This window comes from Coturnix japonica, chromosome 4 (assembly GCF_001577835.2).
Source record: "Coturnix japonica isolate 7356 chromosome 4, Coturnix japonica 2.1, whole genome shotgun sequence".
In the NCBI taxonomy this organism is placed as follows: domain Eukaryota; kingdom Metazoa; phylum Chordata; class Aves; order Galliformes; family Phasianidae; genus Coturnix; species Coturnix japonica.
The window spans coordinates 30,596,668-30,614,338 of NC_029519.1; the positions used below are offsets into that span (position 1 = coordinate 30,596,668).

Consider the following 17,671-nt stretch of genomic DNA (forward strand, 5'->3'; position numbering starts at 1 on the left):
CCCCGCGGCCGGCCGGCCCGCCGCGCACGCGCGTCACCTCGGGTAACCTCCCGCCGCCGCGCTGAGGGGAAGCGGGGCGATGGCGGGGGGTGTAGTGACGTGATTCGTGTGCGACAAGGGACCGGATGGGCGCCGAGATGGAGCGCGGGGAGGCACGGCGCTGAGCCGCCTTCGGGTGCGATCGGCTGAGGGTGTGCGAACACGGGGCGCGAGAGCGGGGGGCGGCGAGGAGCGGGCTGAGGAGCGGGCTGAGGGCCGTAGAGCCGTACAGCTCTCCCTTGGTTTGCCGTGGGCAGCGCTGCGAGTGCCCTTCCAGAGGGCTGATGTTGGAGGTGTCCCGCTCAGGTAATCTCGTTCTGCCCTCATCGTGCTGATAGCTGAGCTCTGTGCGGAATTTCGACTAATCTACTTCTTATTTTTTAATGGGAAGGTAACACGGATGTGGATAAGATGACTAACGTGGATTTGCAGTCCAAGTATCCCCAGTGGATGCATGCACAAAACCAAGAGGGCGTTTTGAGTGATACGAAGGTATGCTATCTCAAATGGGGGGGAAATTTATTTGGCATTAAGCTGTGTAACAAAACAGTGTGGGGCCGCGTCCTTGTAGTGCCTCTCTTCCTGCTCAGAGGGAATAATATAAAGATTGTATCTAAATTCCTAGACTTCCAAGAATGCCAGCGTGTCCTTGGATGTGTTTATTTCTGCACTTATAAGCATCTTTAGGTATTAAATTTCCTGCTAGAAGGGACCCAGCTCTGCGACATCACAGACTGCTTTGATAATCAACTAATTCATGAGGGAAAAGCAGAAGACTCACTTCAGTAGTCTTTCTTCCATTAGGTGATAAGAAGGAACTGGTAGCATAGGCTTTATTTCATAGAATCATTGGGTGGTTTGGGTTGGAAGGGGTCTTTAAGATTACCTAGTTCCAACCCCTCCCATAGACCAGGTTGCTCAAAGCCATATCTAGTGTTGTCTTGAATGCCTCCATGGAGGGGGCATCCACAACCTTGCTGGGGAACCTCTTCCACGACCTCACCACCCTCACAGTGAATAATTTCTTCCTAATATCCAGTCTAAATCTACCCTCTTCCAGTTTAAAACCATTTCCCCTTGTCCTGTCACTACATGACCTTATAAAAAGTCCCTCCCCAGCTTTCCTGTAGGCCCTTTTCAGGTACTGGAAGGCCACTATAAGGTCCCCCCAGAGCCTTTCTCTTTCTGAGGCTGAAGAGCCCCAGCTATCTCAACCTGTCTTCACAGGGGAGGTGCTGCAGCCCTCTGATAATCTTTGTGGCCCTCCTCTGGACTCACTCCAACAGCTCAATGTCGTTGTGCTGGGGATCCCAGAAATGGATGCAGTTCTCCAGGTGGGGTCGCAGAAGAGCAGAGTAGAGGGACAGAATCATGTCCCTCGACCTGCTGGTCATGCTTCACTTGATGCAGCCCAGAATACTGTTGGCCTTCTGGGCTGGAGGTGCACGTTGCTGGCTCACGTTGAGTCTTTCATCAACCAGCATTCCAGACCCTTCTCAGGGCTGCTCTCAAGCCATTCTCTGCCCAATCTGTATCTCTGCTTGGGATTTCCCCAGCCCAGGTGCAGGACCTCGCACCTTGACTATCTAGTAAGTTAAAGCCAGCAGTTTTTGGTTAAACTTAACTGAAATAAATGTTTTATTGTGTGAGCATAAAATTATCAGTATCTTCTCTGTAGTTTCAGGATTCTCCTCTTCCAGGCAATTAATTGTTTCTGAACCTGTGTTATAAAGCTGCTTTGCACGTTGACCATTTCTGATTGACAGATGTTATCCTCCAGGTCCTACTCTGCAATGCTGTCATATTTGTTAGTGTCCTCTTTTTCACATTGAGGAGCTTTTGACACTGTCAGAAATAAATGTTTTCCCTAACCTTGTTGTTGGAAACTGTTGAATTTCTTTGGCCGGAAGAATGCAGAGAAATCAAGTGGAGGTGAGAATTCAGCCTGCAGGCTTTCCATCCCACTGCTTGAATTTTGGCACACAGGTCAGGGGTCTGAACCCTTATGTGTCATGCACAGCAGTGCTGGGTTTGCTGGGGTACAGCACTGAGGTAGCACTCATAGCTGTGGTGCTGGTGCATCTCAGAGCTGAGGTTATGTCTGACCAGTAACAGAGTCTATTTCAAATGTTGTCCTGCAGACATCTTACGTTCAGAGGAGCGTTTTGGAAGATGGGCTGCCATTCCTAGAGTTCCATGGCTCCATCATTTACAGCTATGAAGCCAGTGACTGTTCCCTTCTCTCAGAAGACATCAGGTAATAGTTCTTTCTCAGTTCCTTTGGAGTACCCTTTACTTTCTGAAAAGGGATTGGCTATTCTCTCTCTACTTTTTCTTGCTGATTGTGCATTTGAGGTGCCCAGAGTTGAACAGCTTGAGCAGGGGAAACATCTGGTTGCACAGTCTGTCTTGATCTATGTGACAAATGTGCCTTGTGTGTTGGCCCTAAGCACACACTGAACCTATTCCTAGTGATAGTGAATTATCCCTCTGAGGATGACCCTGGCTCATCAGCAACAAGTAGTGTTTTTTAGAACACATCTTTCCAGATGCTGCTCAGTTGTAGCTTCCCCACTTGCGCTTCTTTTGGCAGATATCCTGGCTGCACCTGGCACTCCCTTTAAGAGGGTGCATACTGTGAAAAGCCCTGCTGCAGTTTCTCTGCTTTTCATAGTATTTATAGTTGGTTTCTTGAGCTTCTCTGACTTCGTTGCGAAGTAAGAGCTGTGATAAATCAGCTGTGTATGTTAATTTATAATGGGAGTGCAGGTTTGAAGGTCATTCATTCGTAATTCAAATAGATATTTTTCTCCAGTTCTCGCATAGCACAGCTTATCTTACCAGGGGAAGAAGTTGTGTACAGAACATTCTGTGTAGCATGATAAATAAAAAGCAAGCTTTCATGGAACAGAAAACTATTATGTCTCCTTTTGTATGTGGCTGTTTCCTGATGCTTGCTACGTTGCCATCTGTGTACTCTGAGATCTGCTAGAAATCTGGTTTGTGAGTTACAGTGTAGCTTTCTGTACCAGCAGGAATTTCACCTGCTTATGGTCTTAGTATTAAAATGATTTCTGTGTTTTACGCATGTGAAAGAAAAGATGTCCCAGCTGTGGTTCCCTTAATCATCTTTTTGTGAGATGGTTCAAACATGCTATTCTAAGAGCTGGTAGAAAAACAGGTAAATGTGAGGAATATTCGTTTCTTTTCAGGCATACATTATCAGATGGGGCTGCAGTTGGATTTGATATTGAATGGCCTCCATCGTACACTAAAGGAAAAATGGCAAAAATAGCTGTAATCCAAATATGTGTAACCGAGGAAAAATGTTATTTGTTCCACATCTCTGCAATGTCAGGTACTGTACTTCCTCTATTCCTATTACTTAGGGCTCTCTCTTTCTTGTCATTTACTGTGAGCCTTAGCATCAAGCGGTAGCATATTTCACATTATGTTTGATAGTAGTTTTAAAGAACTTTTAAATTAACTGTGTGTTTCAATGCCCTTAGTCCAAAACTCGAGCACTGTTGTAGCGTACAGCATTTTAGGTTCTGAGAAGGGCAAAAGGATTTTACATAAGGCTTATTTTTCTCTCTGGGAAAGAACATTTTCACTTAGTTTTCACAGACTGAATTCCTTGCTCACATAATGAGCTTTCATCTCTTTGGTGCCAGTATAAACAGAGCACCTGAGTTTAGCAGGCTCTTTCTTCTTGTTTCTGCTTGAGTAATGAAACCCCTCCAAAATGATGGCCATCACACTGCTACTACTTCTTTTTGTGCCATTATTTCCCAGAAAGAATACAGAATACCTGGTGTGAGGCAGCTGTGGGGAGAGGGGGACGTGTGCCCAACATTCTGAATCCGTTACGGCTGCGACTGAAAGCAACCAAATAGGGAAAATAGGAATGTGGGGAAGAAGGTTGCGATTTTGTAACCTTTGGTTTGAATGTTAGATTGGAACTGTGCCTGTGAGATGTCTCTGATTTCCCTGGGGCGTGCATGCTGAGGTGTAATAGTGATAATTTAAATGTTGGTGTTCAGTCCTTTGTCATTTATAGCAAATGAGGTGGAAAATTTAATTGCCGGAGGCTGTTCATTCCAGGAGGCAGAAATGTACAAGTGCACAAAAGAGAGATTTGAGGAAAGGGGGCCAAAGGGGGAGAGATGTTTGGAGCTGAAATGCTTTTAATTCTAAAGTGAAGGTGTTTGTTTGCCTGATGATGCTGGGCATGGTTGCATATGTGCTACTGTCAAGTGCATAGCAGCAGAAGATGGTGTTTCTGCCTGAATAATCTTCTAAAGCTTTTCTTTATGCTAAAAAGAGATGCACTCTGAACTGGGTGTGATGGCAGCCTTTTGGCAGGCAACACCACCATTGGTCAGAATGATTGATGTACAGAAATCTCATGTTAGACAAGGCTTATTGCTTTCCATTGGGAAAAATAAAAGTACTTTATACTGCAGGAGGGAGAACTGTGTATAAACACGTCTCATAAAGGACAGCGTTTAACTATGTGTGTTTGTCAAGAAGGTTCTTGATAACGCTCCGCTTCTGAGTAGTCTGGAACCCAGACTTTTTTTAGATCATACAGTACTTGTTTTCTAGAAATGAGATGGAAGAAATGGAGCAGAAGTTATCACCCTTGAAGATTTTCATGATGTTTTTAGACAGAAGAAATCCCTTGTTCAGTAAGTCAGCTGCAGATGTTGTAAGCCTGTATTCAGCTCGCCTGGATTTGCCTCCTCAGAGGAATCCCTGTGCTGCATTATGGTGGAGGTGCTGTGGATGCCGCAGTTCTTTCTAAGAAAGAGTGATTGTTCTGATGACTCATATCTGAGCTGCAACTTTGCACTCCGCAGCACCCTGCTCCTTTTTATGGCTGCACATGTGTCTATAGTGTGTCACCAGAGGCCATACAAGTACAGAAGTAAATATGATCGGTGATGCAAAATAATGAGTAGTACATTATTTGTAGAGAGAAGAAATACACTCGAGTTATTCATGTTATCCAGCTTTGTGTTCGTGAAGGTGTGCATTTAAATAAGGTGCTTCTGCAGAACCAGATATGAAAGCTGTGTGCTTTTGCCTGATTGTGTAAACTTGAAAATACAATTTGATCCAGAATTGCTGTGTGATCAGTTTGGGCTGAATCAGAATATAATATGTGGCATCTGTGTGCATGCTTGCATGACTTTGATTTCTTTTACTCACAAGACTGACTTATCTAGGCTTATTTGTGGAGGATGCAGTTGGTTGATTTTGTTTTCCAAATGCTGTTTTTGGGCCAGCCCACAATTAGCACTGAAAATGCATATGCAGAATCAGCCTTCCTGGTCATTCCCGGTGTTTTTGGTTTAGTGCTTCCCATGAACATAGAGTAGCACTAACTGGGAAAGAGTACTCTGTGGAAAACAGTAAAACAAACAAATAAATGAATAATGCATTTAGTGTCATGGGCATCCAGTGCTGAGGATTAAAGTATTTTTTCTCCATGGAGGGGATGCTTTTTCATTGCCATGTATTCTACTGATCAGTTGGATCAGATAAAATGAGGTCATTACATTTTTTTTTAATTTACTTTCAAATAGTGAATGAATTGGCACATTTGAGATACCTCACTGCTGCTGGCTTCAGATGATACATTACAGCAAATCGGTGTTTGTCATCCTAGTGCACCAGCAGGAACATAAACATAGCAACTCCTTGAGCATTCCTTAAGAACGGGTTTTTGTGGGTGGCCTTTGTGCTCGATTTTGTCATTTCCACTTGACTGTCTGACATCTTTCAGTATCTAGTTTCTCATGTTTGGGCTTAATCTATTTTAGGTTTTCCCAAGGGACTCAAAAGGCTGCTGGAAGATGAAACAATTAAAAAGGTTGGCGTAGGAATTGAGGGAGATCACTGGAAGCTGATGAGTGACTTTGAAGTCAAACTGAATCACTTTGTGGAGCTGGCTGACGTTGCTAATGAGAAAGTAAAGCTTAAAACCTTTTTGTTGCGGGAGGGGATCTTATTAATGTGCTAAATGAATGGAGGCTTCCTTGTCTTCCCAGCATATTCTATAGAATAATGCAGAGAAATGGTACGGCCTTTTCAAAAAAACCCAAAAAGTGCTCCTGTTTCCAAGAACTCAAGGTCTGCAGAATTAAGTTCTTGTGTTTCAGTGAGCTGGTTCTTAATGAATACATCCCCCTTCTTAGATCTGTGCACATTTTGCGTTTACAAGGTTCAGCTTTTTCTATCCAGCTGCAGATGCATTTCTTACATTTACTAATGATGGAGATAGCCAGATTGTGTCAGCCCGGGGTTCTGTCAGCCATGACATACATGTCCCAGCAGGGTCCAAACCCACAGAGTCTGACATGGCCAGCTCTTCTTCCAGAATCCAGTCCAGAGCTGGTTGGCGTCTGACCTGCAGCACCGCAGATATTTTCCTTTGTGTCTCTGAAGTTGGTGCTACCTGCTCACACTGGGCAGCTTCCCACATGATTAGGAGTAGTGTTATGTCAAGCACATCCCAAATTAGAGTGTAGTTGGCTGCTATTTTGATTCTGTCTGGCGTGGGTAAACCTGTGCCATCACGATGGAAGGGAGGGCTGTGATGCTTTGAAGCTTCATTTCCTTGTGGGCTGGAAACTATGCAGAGTAAATCATTTGCTCAAGCAATAAAAGGAGCAGTTTCTTTTTTAACTTGGAGTTTCCACGTTTCCCCCCCACGTTTTATTTTTTCTCCTGACATCCAACTCCAGGATATTTTATGAGGATAAGCAATTGTGATCTCTGATCACAGCTTTGAAGTCTTTTGCTAAGGAGATAACAGACCAAAAATGAACTTGACAGTGAAGGTTGAGAGAACAAAGAATAACACCTGATGTAATGGTACAATGGAAGAAGGAGAGGAAGGGACCTAAAATCAGCCATTGGTAGGCTTTTGATTCCCAGTTCAAGGGGAGGAAATGATAATGCCACACTGCTGCTACCACTGCTGGACTTGACAGTCTGCATGTGCTCTCGGGTTAGAATAGAGGAAGGCTGTGCCTGTGAGCCGTGGGGCTGGAAGGAAAGCTTCCCAAACTCTGAGAGAGCTGGTCCAGACAATAGCACATAGCAGCTGTGATTGATGACTGTGATTATGAAAGCAATTGAAAACAGCAGCGTAGCAGGGTGATTTCTGGAGTCTTCCAAGAACTTCTTTGCAGTACACTGAATAATGGTTGGCGTAGTATAAAGCTGCTGTCTTTGATGTATGCTTGGTTTCTCAGACTTGCAACAGATGACAAAACAGTTACAGGCTGACTTTGATATTCCTGTTTTTCTATTAAGTAAAATCTTGTTGCTATTATTTGCAAATACTGATGTAAAAATCCTGGAGGAGAGGTGGGTTGGTTTTTAAGTTTCAGGCTTTTGTTTAATTGGGTTTGTAGCTACATTGTACAGATGTTTCTTTTTTGTGTGTGCTGTTGCGCCACATCACAACACATGGACTCACCTGAACCTAGGGTAATCTTTCCAGCTTCCCATTCCACGCAGGGGTGCCCTATAGCAGTGTAGTTTCAGGAGTGGAAAGCAGAAGTTTCCAGTGGCCAAATTACCTTTCAATATGATGAGAACAGAGCAAGGCCTAAAGAACAATTGCTGTTTTGAAGACCTCATTTGTTCCGACTAATCTAGAGCACTCTGCTTCTACTGAAGTATTAGATATGCTTTGTTGTTTCTGTGACTATGTTTTGACAAATGCTGTTGCTTTCCCCTTTTAACAACTATTCTTCCTTTTCCTAGCTGAAGTGTAAGGAGATATGGAGTCTAAACGGCTTAGTAAAGCACCTCTTTGGGAAGCAGCTTCTGAAAGATAAGTCTATCCGCTGCAGCAACTGGGAGAAGTTTCCGCTTGATGAGGAGCAGAAGTCGTATGCAGCCACAGATGCTTATGTACGTGCAAAAGAAGTTTATATATCATCACCACTTCCTGTAGCATGCTTTTTGCTGCTGTTTTTGATGCCTTTCTGTTACAGACCATTGTGAGCACTGGAATGTTCCATGGTTCAAAGTAGATACTAGATGTTTCAAGGTGGGAGTCCCACAGCGTAGCTCACTGTCTGATTCCTTGTCTGTTTTGATTTGCTTTTTTAACTGCACCATGTGCTGAGAACTGTCATAATGTATTGGTACCTTGTATTTGACTCAGCAATGAGACAGGTTACTGAAATAACTTGAAGAGCATATGTTGTATGTTTCATGTATAAGATTGAATGTAGAAAGAAGAGTGAAACCCAATTCCACAGAATCCTTGAGCCTTTTGTGAGGTCCTTGCTTCTCACTGTGGTATGACATGGCAAGATTTGCCTTTCTCTCGAAGCCCATTTGTGAAGCAAATCTTCTGGAAGCTCTGCTGTTACCTTACTGTATGTGCTTAGTAATACTGGCATCAAAACATACGTCAGAGGAATCTCTGTCCAGTTGGACTAACAACTATTTGCCACCTTGGGGAAGTACATTTTGATGTAGGGATCTCGTTAATTTTATCTGCATGTGTATGGAGTGAGCGTGAGGTCTTTCAGAGCGATTATCTCATACAACACAGTTGATGCATATTTGTGAAGTATGTGAATTGCTTTGTGCACTTTGAGTAATTTTCCTTGGGTTCCATTGTCTGCTGCTGTTTGCTACAGTTCGTTAGTGTTTGCAGATACGTTTTCTATTGGGGGCTTCTTAATTATCTTTCCTGAGCTGCTTATGGACCAAAATCCAGTTTTCTCAGCTACTTCTAAATATGATACATGAGATAAAATTAATGAGCTGCTTTGAAGAAATATAACCTCCTCCAGTGGGTAATTCAGTCAATTCTTGACTTTTTTTTTCTTTTTATTTAGTCTTTAAAGTGTGGATTCTCTGCAGAGCATTAATATTTTTTTCCCTTTTACTTGCAGGCTGGCTTCATCATTTATCAAAAACTGAAAAATATGGATAGTGCTGACAGGAAATTATTTGGGGAAAGAAGAGGTAAATTACATATTCAGGAATAAAGAGTATATTTGGTTTCCAAGTAGTTTTCTTCGTAGTATATGTCAGAATCTTCTGGCTTCTTGGGAGATTTGAGACAGCTTTCAGATAGATTAGCCTGTAAAGGCTCTTAGATGACCTGTGTTACTCTACAGTTATTATTTCGCAGTGATATGAGAGTGTAGTCTTGGTACGTTGTTTGCCTCTGCAGTATGAAGAGTCTGTATGAATTCCTGCTGTGATTCCTGTTTGTATCTGGAAACACATCAGTGAGTTCATGCCAATTCTGCTTATCCAGTGAGGAAAATCCATTTTAAGAAGAAAAAAAAGACCACTAAATAAATATACATTATTAAGTAACACTTGTGGCATATAAATAGTGCTCAACTTTGTTTGACGCAGCTCAGCTCTATTTGACCATAGAAGTGATTGTAAAGTCTTGCTTTTCCTTCACTTACATAAGGAAAGCTGAAAAGCGCATGTAGTTTATTTCATTTTTGTAGTGGCTGAATTCTTTCAAACAGCACTCAAGATCAGGCTGCACACTTTTCTCCCAGCTGACTGTACTGTATGAAGAGTAGCAATGCAGGATGCTGGGATGGTACAGTGTAAATAGCTGCATGTAAGAAATAGGGTTTCATCAAGAACTTCATCAACAAGTTGTTAAGAGCCTGACTGTTACCTTGTATGGGCAGTCAGGAAGATTGTTTGCTCATCCTGGTCATTGAATTTCTGACTAGTTTGGAATGATGAGTTAGTTTCTTACAACTGCAAAATCCAGGAGACTTCAGGTGTAAGTGCAATTGAAGTCCTAGGAGCATGTATATCACACAGTGGTGTGTTTGCATGTAGGTATGCGAGTTGGTGAAGTAAAGCATACAAGCAGAATCAGAAAGGAGCTAGGCAAAGTTCAGACAGACTGATCACTGTGCAGGTTCACTGCTCAGCTGCTGCTTTCTCAGACTGGAAGGTATTCTGGGGATGAACCCCTTTATAAGGGTCTTGTTTTGTATCCTCTTTTCCTAGGTGTATATAGCAGTCTTCTGAAAAAGACCATCTTATTAGCTGTTGGTCTGGTGGAGTTACAGTGACTTGTATGAATTTGTTTGTGTGTAGATATTAACCTTGAATTACTGTGAAGTAACTCTAGTGGTGCCTCTTCTAGGTGAAGTGTTGTCAGATGATGTGAAGGAGCGCTTGACTTCACTAGCTGAAGAGATGGTGTACCTGGCTTCCAAGATCTCCGACTCTTCGGGACAACTCAGAAATTTGCAGAGGTTAGATTTTCATCAGCCTGGTTGTACTTTATCTTTTGAGACTGGTGCTGATTGCTGAGGACCAGAACTATGAAATGTTTTAATAGCCACCTCTGTTACCTGTGCATCATTTTTCTAGAAAAGTTCACTTGATGGGAACCTTTTACCCTTATACATTAATAGGGTGGGACATAGCTTTTCCCTGATCCTTTTTAAATGGAAACTTCAGACTTGTGTGTCTAATTAGAAATCTGGAGATTGGGCTAGAGCTATGGGGGCAGTATTACACACATATATGGAGGATCTTTGCAGCTTTCTTCAGCGGAAAGAAATTTAATCTTTCTTCTGATGGCAGAAGATTGCTGACTGCAGTTGCACAATAAGCTTTTGTATGTAAAATGTTAGACAAAATCTACCTGAAGAAGCAGACAACTTCAGAATCCTCATTTCTGTTTGTAGATGGGATGTATGTAACAACAGTCTTTAGCGTTTTGGTTCAACTTCTTGCTTTACCCTCCAGGGCTGCAGATATACTAGCTGACATATCAGAGAATGTAAAGGCCTTACAGAGTACACTCTTTGCTGGTTCAAGTTCTCCTTCTGCACCGGAGAGGAGCTGTGGTGAAACTTCAACAAAGCTTGAGGCAAAGTCGATGAACGTTGAAGCACAAAAAGCTGAAATGCCTGAATTTGCTAAAAAACTTGAAACTGACTTCAACATCTGCTCCGATGCTACGCTAGCTGGCTTCTGGGAGGGTGAAGTTGATGAAGGTGAAGCAGAGGGAGGTAACGCTGTTGTTGAAGATGCGGCTAGTGCAGCTGGCTCTAAGGACACAGCAGACAGAGATGACTTCATGTCATTAGACTTCAGTGAGCAAGAACTACAGATATTGGAATGTCAGGCTGCAGAAGAAGTTCTCAACAGAGCTGTGCCTGAGGTAATGAGAAAGTCCCTCGTTAGTCATGGATGCTCACCAGAAGAGCTGATCTTATCCTTACTTTCCCACAGAATTTTAAGAAGTCTTGGTGGGATGGGCTGGAGTAAGGGCTCAGAGCCTGGAAAATATTTGTGTGGGTGATCAAGCACTGAGTTGCTCTTCAGTTATGCAGTTGTGGGGACTACTGAATACAGAAGCTGATATATTCATTTAGTTCATTAATTGATATTCTGATTATCTTTCCTCTTGCAGTTTCTAATAAATTGTGGTATTAAGTTTCTGCAGTATGGGGACAAATTCTGCATTCAAACATCTCAACCTTGGTCATGAATAAAAAGCAGATCTTTAATGGATCTCTAAATGACAGTCCTCCTAGTGACTACTTTATGTGATTTGATGCCTCTTAAGTGAGGCTGTAATTTCTTTATGTTCCGAGTCTTTCCCACATTTGGTAATACTGCTGTTTTGCCTCTTATTGTAAGGCCTTGCTGTGTTTTAACACTTTGATCATTTTAGCTTCAGAGCTGAATGTTGAGCTTAGTTTATTTATTTATTTTTTTTCTCTGAGAGGTAAATGCATACAGAGAAGTAGTTTGTAGCAAAAGGCAGGTAAAAATAGAAATATCTCTGTACACATCTGTTTTCTTCTTAGGAGGAATGCCCAACAGACAATGAACAAAATACCTCCTGTATCATTGAAAGTGATGAAGAACTGGAAATGGAGATGCTTAAAGTGAGTGCCTTAGGGGTTTGGCTTATCTACTTTTTTTTTCCCCAGTGAGGATGCTCTCAGGTCACAATGGAACATAGGATCATTGAGTGGGGGGAATTAAACAAATGGGTGTTGCTTACAAAAGGTGGATAGAAGAATTGCAATTACCATTGTAGGATCTCATAATTCTATGGTCTTGATATCCCACATTTTGTTACATCTTCACTGTAGCAGCTTAGGCTTTTGACCTACCTGTTTCCTGCACCTTTGGAGATGGCTGTGCGTCAGTTGGTTTGCTGTGTGTCATGCATTCAAATCACTGTAGATGCTGTTAATCTGAATTGTAGGTCAGATAGGTTGCTTCATTGCTGTATGCTTTGCAGGTGCCTTGGGGAAAAAAGTGTTACACCATTAACGCACTTACGATTATTTAGGTGACTTGTGTTTTCTTTACCCCACTTTTTGTTTTGATTCCATGGAGTTCATGCACTTCAAGCGATCAAATGGTGTCATTAGAACATTCACAGGTTTTTATATATTTCTGCATATATGAAGATTAAGTGTGTTGCTTACAACTAAATAAATAGCAGGATAGAATAATCCACAGAGAAAAAGGATAAATTTTCTTCCAGTGAAGGACCAGGCCTTTTAGATGGATGCGGTGCTTCATGTCCATCTGCCATGCTGTAGTCATGTGCCCTTATGTTGCAGCATGTTACCTCAGGTATGCATAGCGTCTACCTTTTCGTAGTCTGAATTAACTTCTTCTGAATTCAGTCTTTAGAAGATGTGGACAATTCTAAAGAAGTTTTAACTGAAAGGGAGGCCACCAAAGCCAGGAAAACTCCTGATGCAGAATTGAATGTTGAACCCAATGGGGATGAAGATGAAGTCATTGAAGAGGAGGAGGAGGAATGTTGGGGTATGTACTAAATTATAGTGCTGAATGGAGAGGGGAAAATAAAAAAAGGTATTCTCTATAGAATTGGTTGTATAAACATAGTGATATTTTGTGCTTAGTTTCTTAAAGCAGAGAGTAAAAGTTGATCTGGGCTTTGAAAAGAGCGACTGAAGATATGTCAGGATGAAAACTTAAAGGCGCCCTTGGTGAAACACAGCTAACGTTTGCCAGATCAGTAGAACATGTTTGCCAGCAAAAACTAGGTGGAAATGTAATGCATTCCAGTGCTGAGTAATAACTGTAAATTTAAGTGGAATCTTGAGTGTGTTTCTTCATCGTCCACCACAAGATCAGGATTCTCCTCTATGACATTCTCAGACCATGTCTTTGTTAGCAAAGTGCAGTGTCAGGTGTTAAATAAAATGACTTCCATAAGGTCTTAAAAGGGATGAATGGTAGAACATCTCTATTGCTTCTTCTGAGCATGTTCCAGATAATGTAGTTATGCAGAATCTGTTGCTTTATTATCTTATTGGCAAAGCCATATTCTTTCTTCTTCATGAAGAGTCTCTGAGGTGTGTGTTTGTTCCTCCGTTAATCCTTTATTTTAGCCTGTACATTTGTTCAGAACTTGATATATCTCTTTCTGCTGGGGCTGTCCAAAGCTTAAGCGTAAGCATCACTAACCACAAGCAGAGTGTAAAGACAAAGTTTCATCTATTTAAAATTTAGTTGCATACAAGGCTTTTTCTGTCTCCCCTAAAGATCCGTTGCTGTCAGTACCTAATGAAACCCATACCACATGCCTGAAGATGTATTTTGGGCATTCTTCTTTTAAACCGTAAGTACGTTTTCAATTCACTTTCTTTTTCAGCTTGTTTTTTTATTTCTTGTGTACTACTTTATGAACTACTAACAAACTTGGACCGCTGCAGAACACATAGCAAAGGCAGCCTTTGCTACAGTGAAATAGCAAATTAAAGCCCATTTACTACAATACTGTATTTTCATAGTAGAGGATAAATTTCTTGCTTTTTCTGATGGCAAGCCTTCTGTGAGCGAATGTTTCTGTGCCTGGTCTAGCTGAGATATTTTGAAGAGAAAACACTATAAACTTGCACAAATGTATTCTTTGTATGATGATAAACATCCTTAGTCTGGTTATCCTTTTGACTTGTGGCTGTAATTAAAGACAGGCTCCTGTTTGTCTCTAGAACATCTAATGGAGCATAATTTCAGTGTAATATGTGCTCATAGATCTCAGCATTGCTATTAAGAGCTCCTGATATCAGTGGGAATTGAGTGAAATGATCCTGAATGACTTGTGTTAGATCACACGTTGCACAGAACGTATTGAAAGAGCAACGCTTGGGGCTTGAAAGATGAAGAAGCACAAAGCAACAACAAAAAAAAAGGCATAATTGCTTTGTAAACTGTTAGAAATGACAAAGGGGAGAATTTTTGTTTTAATTCACTGCACATTATGTATACCTGTGAGAGCATTAAAAAAAAAAAAGGAAAGAACTTTTTTGGCAACTGTAGTAGGCTTTTTTGAGATCACAGGTTGTAACGAGATAGGACCTCCCCTGCTCTGTGATAGGATAGGTAGCGATGCTAGCATTACACAAGCTAAGTAGGCGTACACAAAGTAGTGGATATATAAGGAGGTGTAATACACAATAAAACTGCCATTTTGAATCACACTACCCTGAGTCTGGTTGTGTTGCATATGGCCCTGAGCTGGGTGTAGGCCAGTTTCGCCAAGATGAGCTCATTATATTGATATTCAGTGCAACAAATGATAACCCCGACGTGATTTGAAGGTGGAATCGAGCTCTGATGGTGTGCCGACGATGGTGGCATCTGCGAAGAGGCAGCAGGTTGTCCACGGAACAACGTGCAGCGGTAGTATCTGCGAGTGGGGGCAGGTCGCTGACGTTAGCGATGGAGCAAGTGATCAAGGTACTCTTTCATCTTTGCAAGGAATACTGCGGCAAGAATGCTCCTTCTAAGAAGAAGATTTCCTCGGTTTTCTCGCTCTTAGAGAGAGAAGGGGAGCTGGTCTCCCCACAGCATGCTTTAGATTCAAAAAGGTGGGATTCGATTACATCTGCACTCGGTCAATATGCAATGAGCAGTCAAAAGGCCGCGGAGCTAAAAACTTGGGGGTTGATGCTTGGCGCGCTTAAAGCTGCCAAGGAAGAGTGGAAGTGTGCAGAACAGGTCCAAGTCTTGCTTGAATCAGCTCCTGACCCAAGGGGTGATTCAGGGGGGTCCACAGAGCGTGGGGTGAGTTCTCATTGCAGATGTCGAGATGTGGACAAAATGGCGCTGAGCAACTCGACCGCGCCCCGCGAGAAAGGAGAACAACAACAAGATGGCGGAAGGCAACCCCCTCTTGCACAATCATCATCTTACGAAGTCACCCAACCACAGGAGGGGGAGGAGAGAAAGATGCCTCCACCTGATCCTCATCAGCCGTCATATCCTTCTTTGTGTAACTTGATGCCGGAAGTGGGGGGTACTGATAAGCCTCAGCCCTGTACGGCCCCGTCTGCCCCAAAAGTGCCGAAGGGCATGTCACAGGGATATGGTCAGGACTCAGATTGGTCAAAAGCATTGCTGAGGGATGGGCCGATGTTGGATTGGTCGGCCAATAGGGAAGCACTGGATGATCAAGGTTTCCCAGTCGCTTCCGCAGTCCCCACAGTCGTAGGTGAAGAAGGCCCCCAATGGGTGCCTCCTGACCCAGAATGTGTTGTGCAATTTGTAGATGCTATCAAAAAGAAAGGGTTGCGTTCTCCACGGACATTGAATGCGCTGGAGATCCTGCTGACCCTAGGTCCTGTGATACCCTATGATATAGAGTATTTGATGCATATTGCTCTAGAACCTCTACAGTTTATAGTGTGGAAGGAGGAATGGGCTAGTCAGCTTAAGAAGATAATTGCTGTAGCAGGGAATAATCCACAACACCCTGTTCATGGTACCACCTTACAGCGATTAATGGGGACAGCCCCGGATATGCTGCTTACCCCCCAGAGACAGATTACACAGTTACGTCCCATGGAGGGAATAGCGACAGCGAATGCAGCGGTTGTGGCGTTTATGAGATTTGCCATAAGAGAGGAACCATCTGCGCCTTGGACTGATATAGTACAGAAGCCATCTGAATCCTTCCAGGAATTTGCTGATAGGCTCATTAAAGCAGTGGAGGATTCTGACCTGCCTCGAGCAGCGCATAATCCAGTTATTCTGGATTGGTTAAAACAACGCTCGACGGAGGATGTCAAAGCCCTTTTGAGGATGGCACAGGAAAGTTTGGATACTCCGAGTGAGGTCATTCAGTATGTCCTTGATAAACAAAAAACTGCCCCATTAAGTTACGAGGAGATTGCCTCAGCGGTCTCCTTGGCAATGGGGGCAGTTGTTAACAGAATGGGAGCAGTGGTTGTGCAAACAACAGCAGGAGGGGCGCAGCGCCCTATAGGGATGGGCCCATGCTTTCGATGCGGGCAATATGGCCACATCAAAGCCCAGTGCCGTGTGGCTAGGAACCAGGCTGGACCAGTCTGCCAAATTTGTGGCCGACCAGGGCATACAGCTATACATTGCAGAGCCCTCAGGGGCCCGTTTAAGGGAAACAGGAAAGGGAAGGGTCTTCTGGTCCGAGGCCCCTCCCCACCCCTGAGAAATGGGCACTGGCAAACCACCAGACAACTGATGCCACCCCCCTTTTCAACGCCTGATCTTACAGTCTGCACCCACAGTATCGTTAGCTTTGGACTAGATGGGAAGTGAATCTGAATATAAGATTGTGCCCTATAGCCCAACAGGGTGAACATGAGAACTATTGCAATCTGATTATACACTGATTCGTGAATTATCACCTGTACTGATTAGAATGGACCTTACTTTGGTAAAGAAACTGTTGCAGCATGAGAATCTTCACCAGCAATTGGAGCGCATTTGGGACAATGGACAGAAAACCTTAATCACTGTTCACCATGATACCAAAGAGATACATCGTGTCCTGGAAAGGGTGAAGAAGGATGGAGAACACCATTGGTGGGAAGCACTTCTTGGATGGTCCCCAGCTCTCACAGGGATACTTAATGCTGCACTTCATCCAGTTTTGATCATACTAATCTTAATAGTGGTATGCTTAGTGTTAGTGTTATATGTGAGAGTCTGGCATATGCTCAAACGTGTATCTAAGCTTGAGAGCAAAGTACGTAATCTAGTGTATAAGGTAAGTTAGGCTTTTAGGAGAAATGCGGGAACTCGCGATGTAACGGGGCAAGGCTTCCTGAGCATGAGGAGGGGGAAATGTAGTAGGCGTTTTCAAGATCACAGTTTGTAACGAGATAGAACCTCCCCTGCTCTGTGATAGGATAGGTAGCGATGCTAGCATTACACAAGCTAAGTAGGTGTAGACAAAGTAGTGAATATATAAGGAAGTGTAATACACAATAAAACTACCATTTTGAATCACACTACCCTGAGTCTGGTTGTGTTGCATATGGCCCTGAGCTGGGTGTAGGCCAGTTTCACCAAGATGAGCTCATTATATTGATATTCAGTGCAACAGGCAACACTGAAGTCCTGTTTGGAATCCTCTTATGAAAGATAACTGTAGTTTCATGAGCATTTTGTGGATCATGTACTGACGTATGGGAGATGTTATTTTGCAGCCTTCTTTGAATGACTACATCAAGTGTTTCTTACTTTAGTCCTGTTAGAGATCCCCGCTGTAACTCTGGTAGGACTAACTGTAGTAGCGTAAACACTAAACATGGTGTGAGTGGTTGCAGCATGCAAA

At 42.9% G+C, this 17,671-nt stretch overlaps 1 protein-coding gene across 1 annotated transcript in view; it reads left to right on the top strand.

Moving 5' to 3' along the window:
- The first annotated feature begins 78 nt into the window (after positions 1-78).
- WRN (WRN RecQ like helicase) overlaps positions 79-17,671 on the top strand; it is a 38,041-nt gene continuing 20,448 nt past the window's right edge. The window contains exons 1-12 of the mRNA XM_015861203.2: positions 79-345; positions 431-531; positions 2,181-2,296; positions 3,252-3,397; positions 5,868-6,016; positions 7,822-7,971; positions 8,970-9,042; positions 10,208-10,319; positions 10,819-11,236; positions 11,889-11,969; positions 12,726-12,870; positions 13,615-13,690. Of these exons, the coding sequence (XP_015716689.1) occupies positions 324-345; positions 431-531; positions 2,181-2,296; positions 3,252-3,397; positions 5,868-6,016; positions 7,822-7,971; positions 8,970-9,042; positions 10,208-10,319; positions 10,819-11,236; positions 11,889-11,969; positions 12,726-12,870; positions 13,615-13,690 (1,589 nt within the window). The 5' untranslated portion in view covers positions 79-323. The remainder of the gene's footprint in view (positions 346-430; positions 532-2,180; positions 2,297-3,251; positions 3,398-5,867; positions 6,017-7,821; positions 7,972-8,969; positions 9,043-10,207; positions 10,320-10,818; positions 11,237-11,888; positions 11,970-12,725; positions 12,871-13,614; positions 13,691-17,671) is intronic.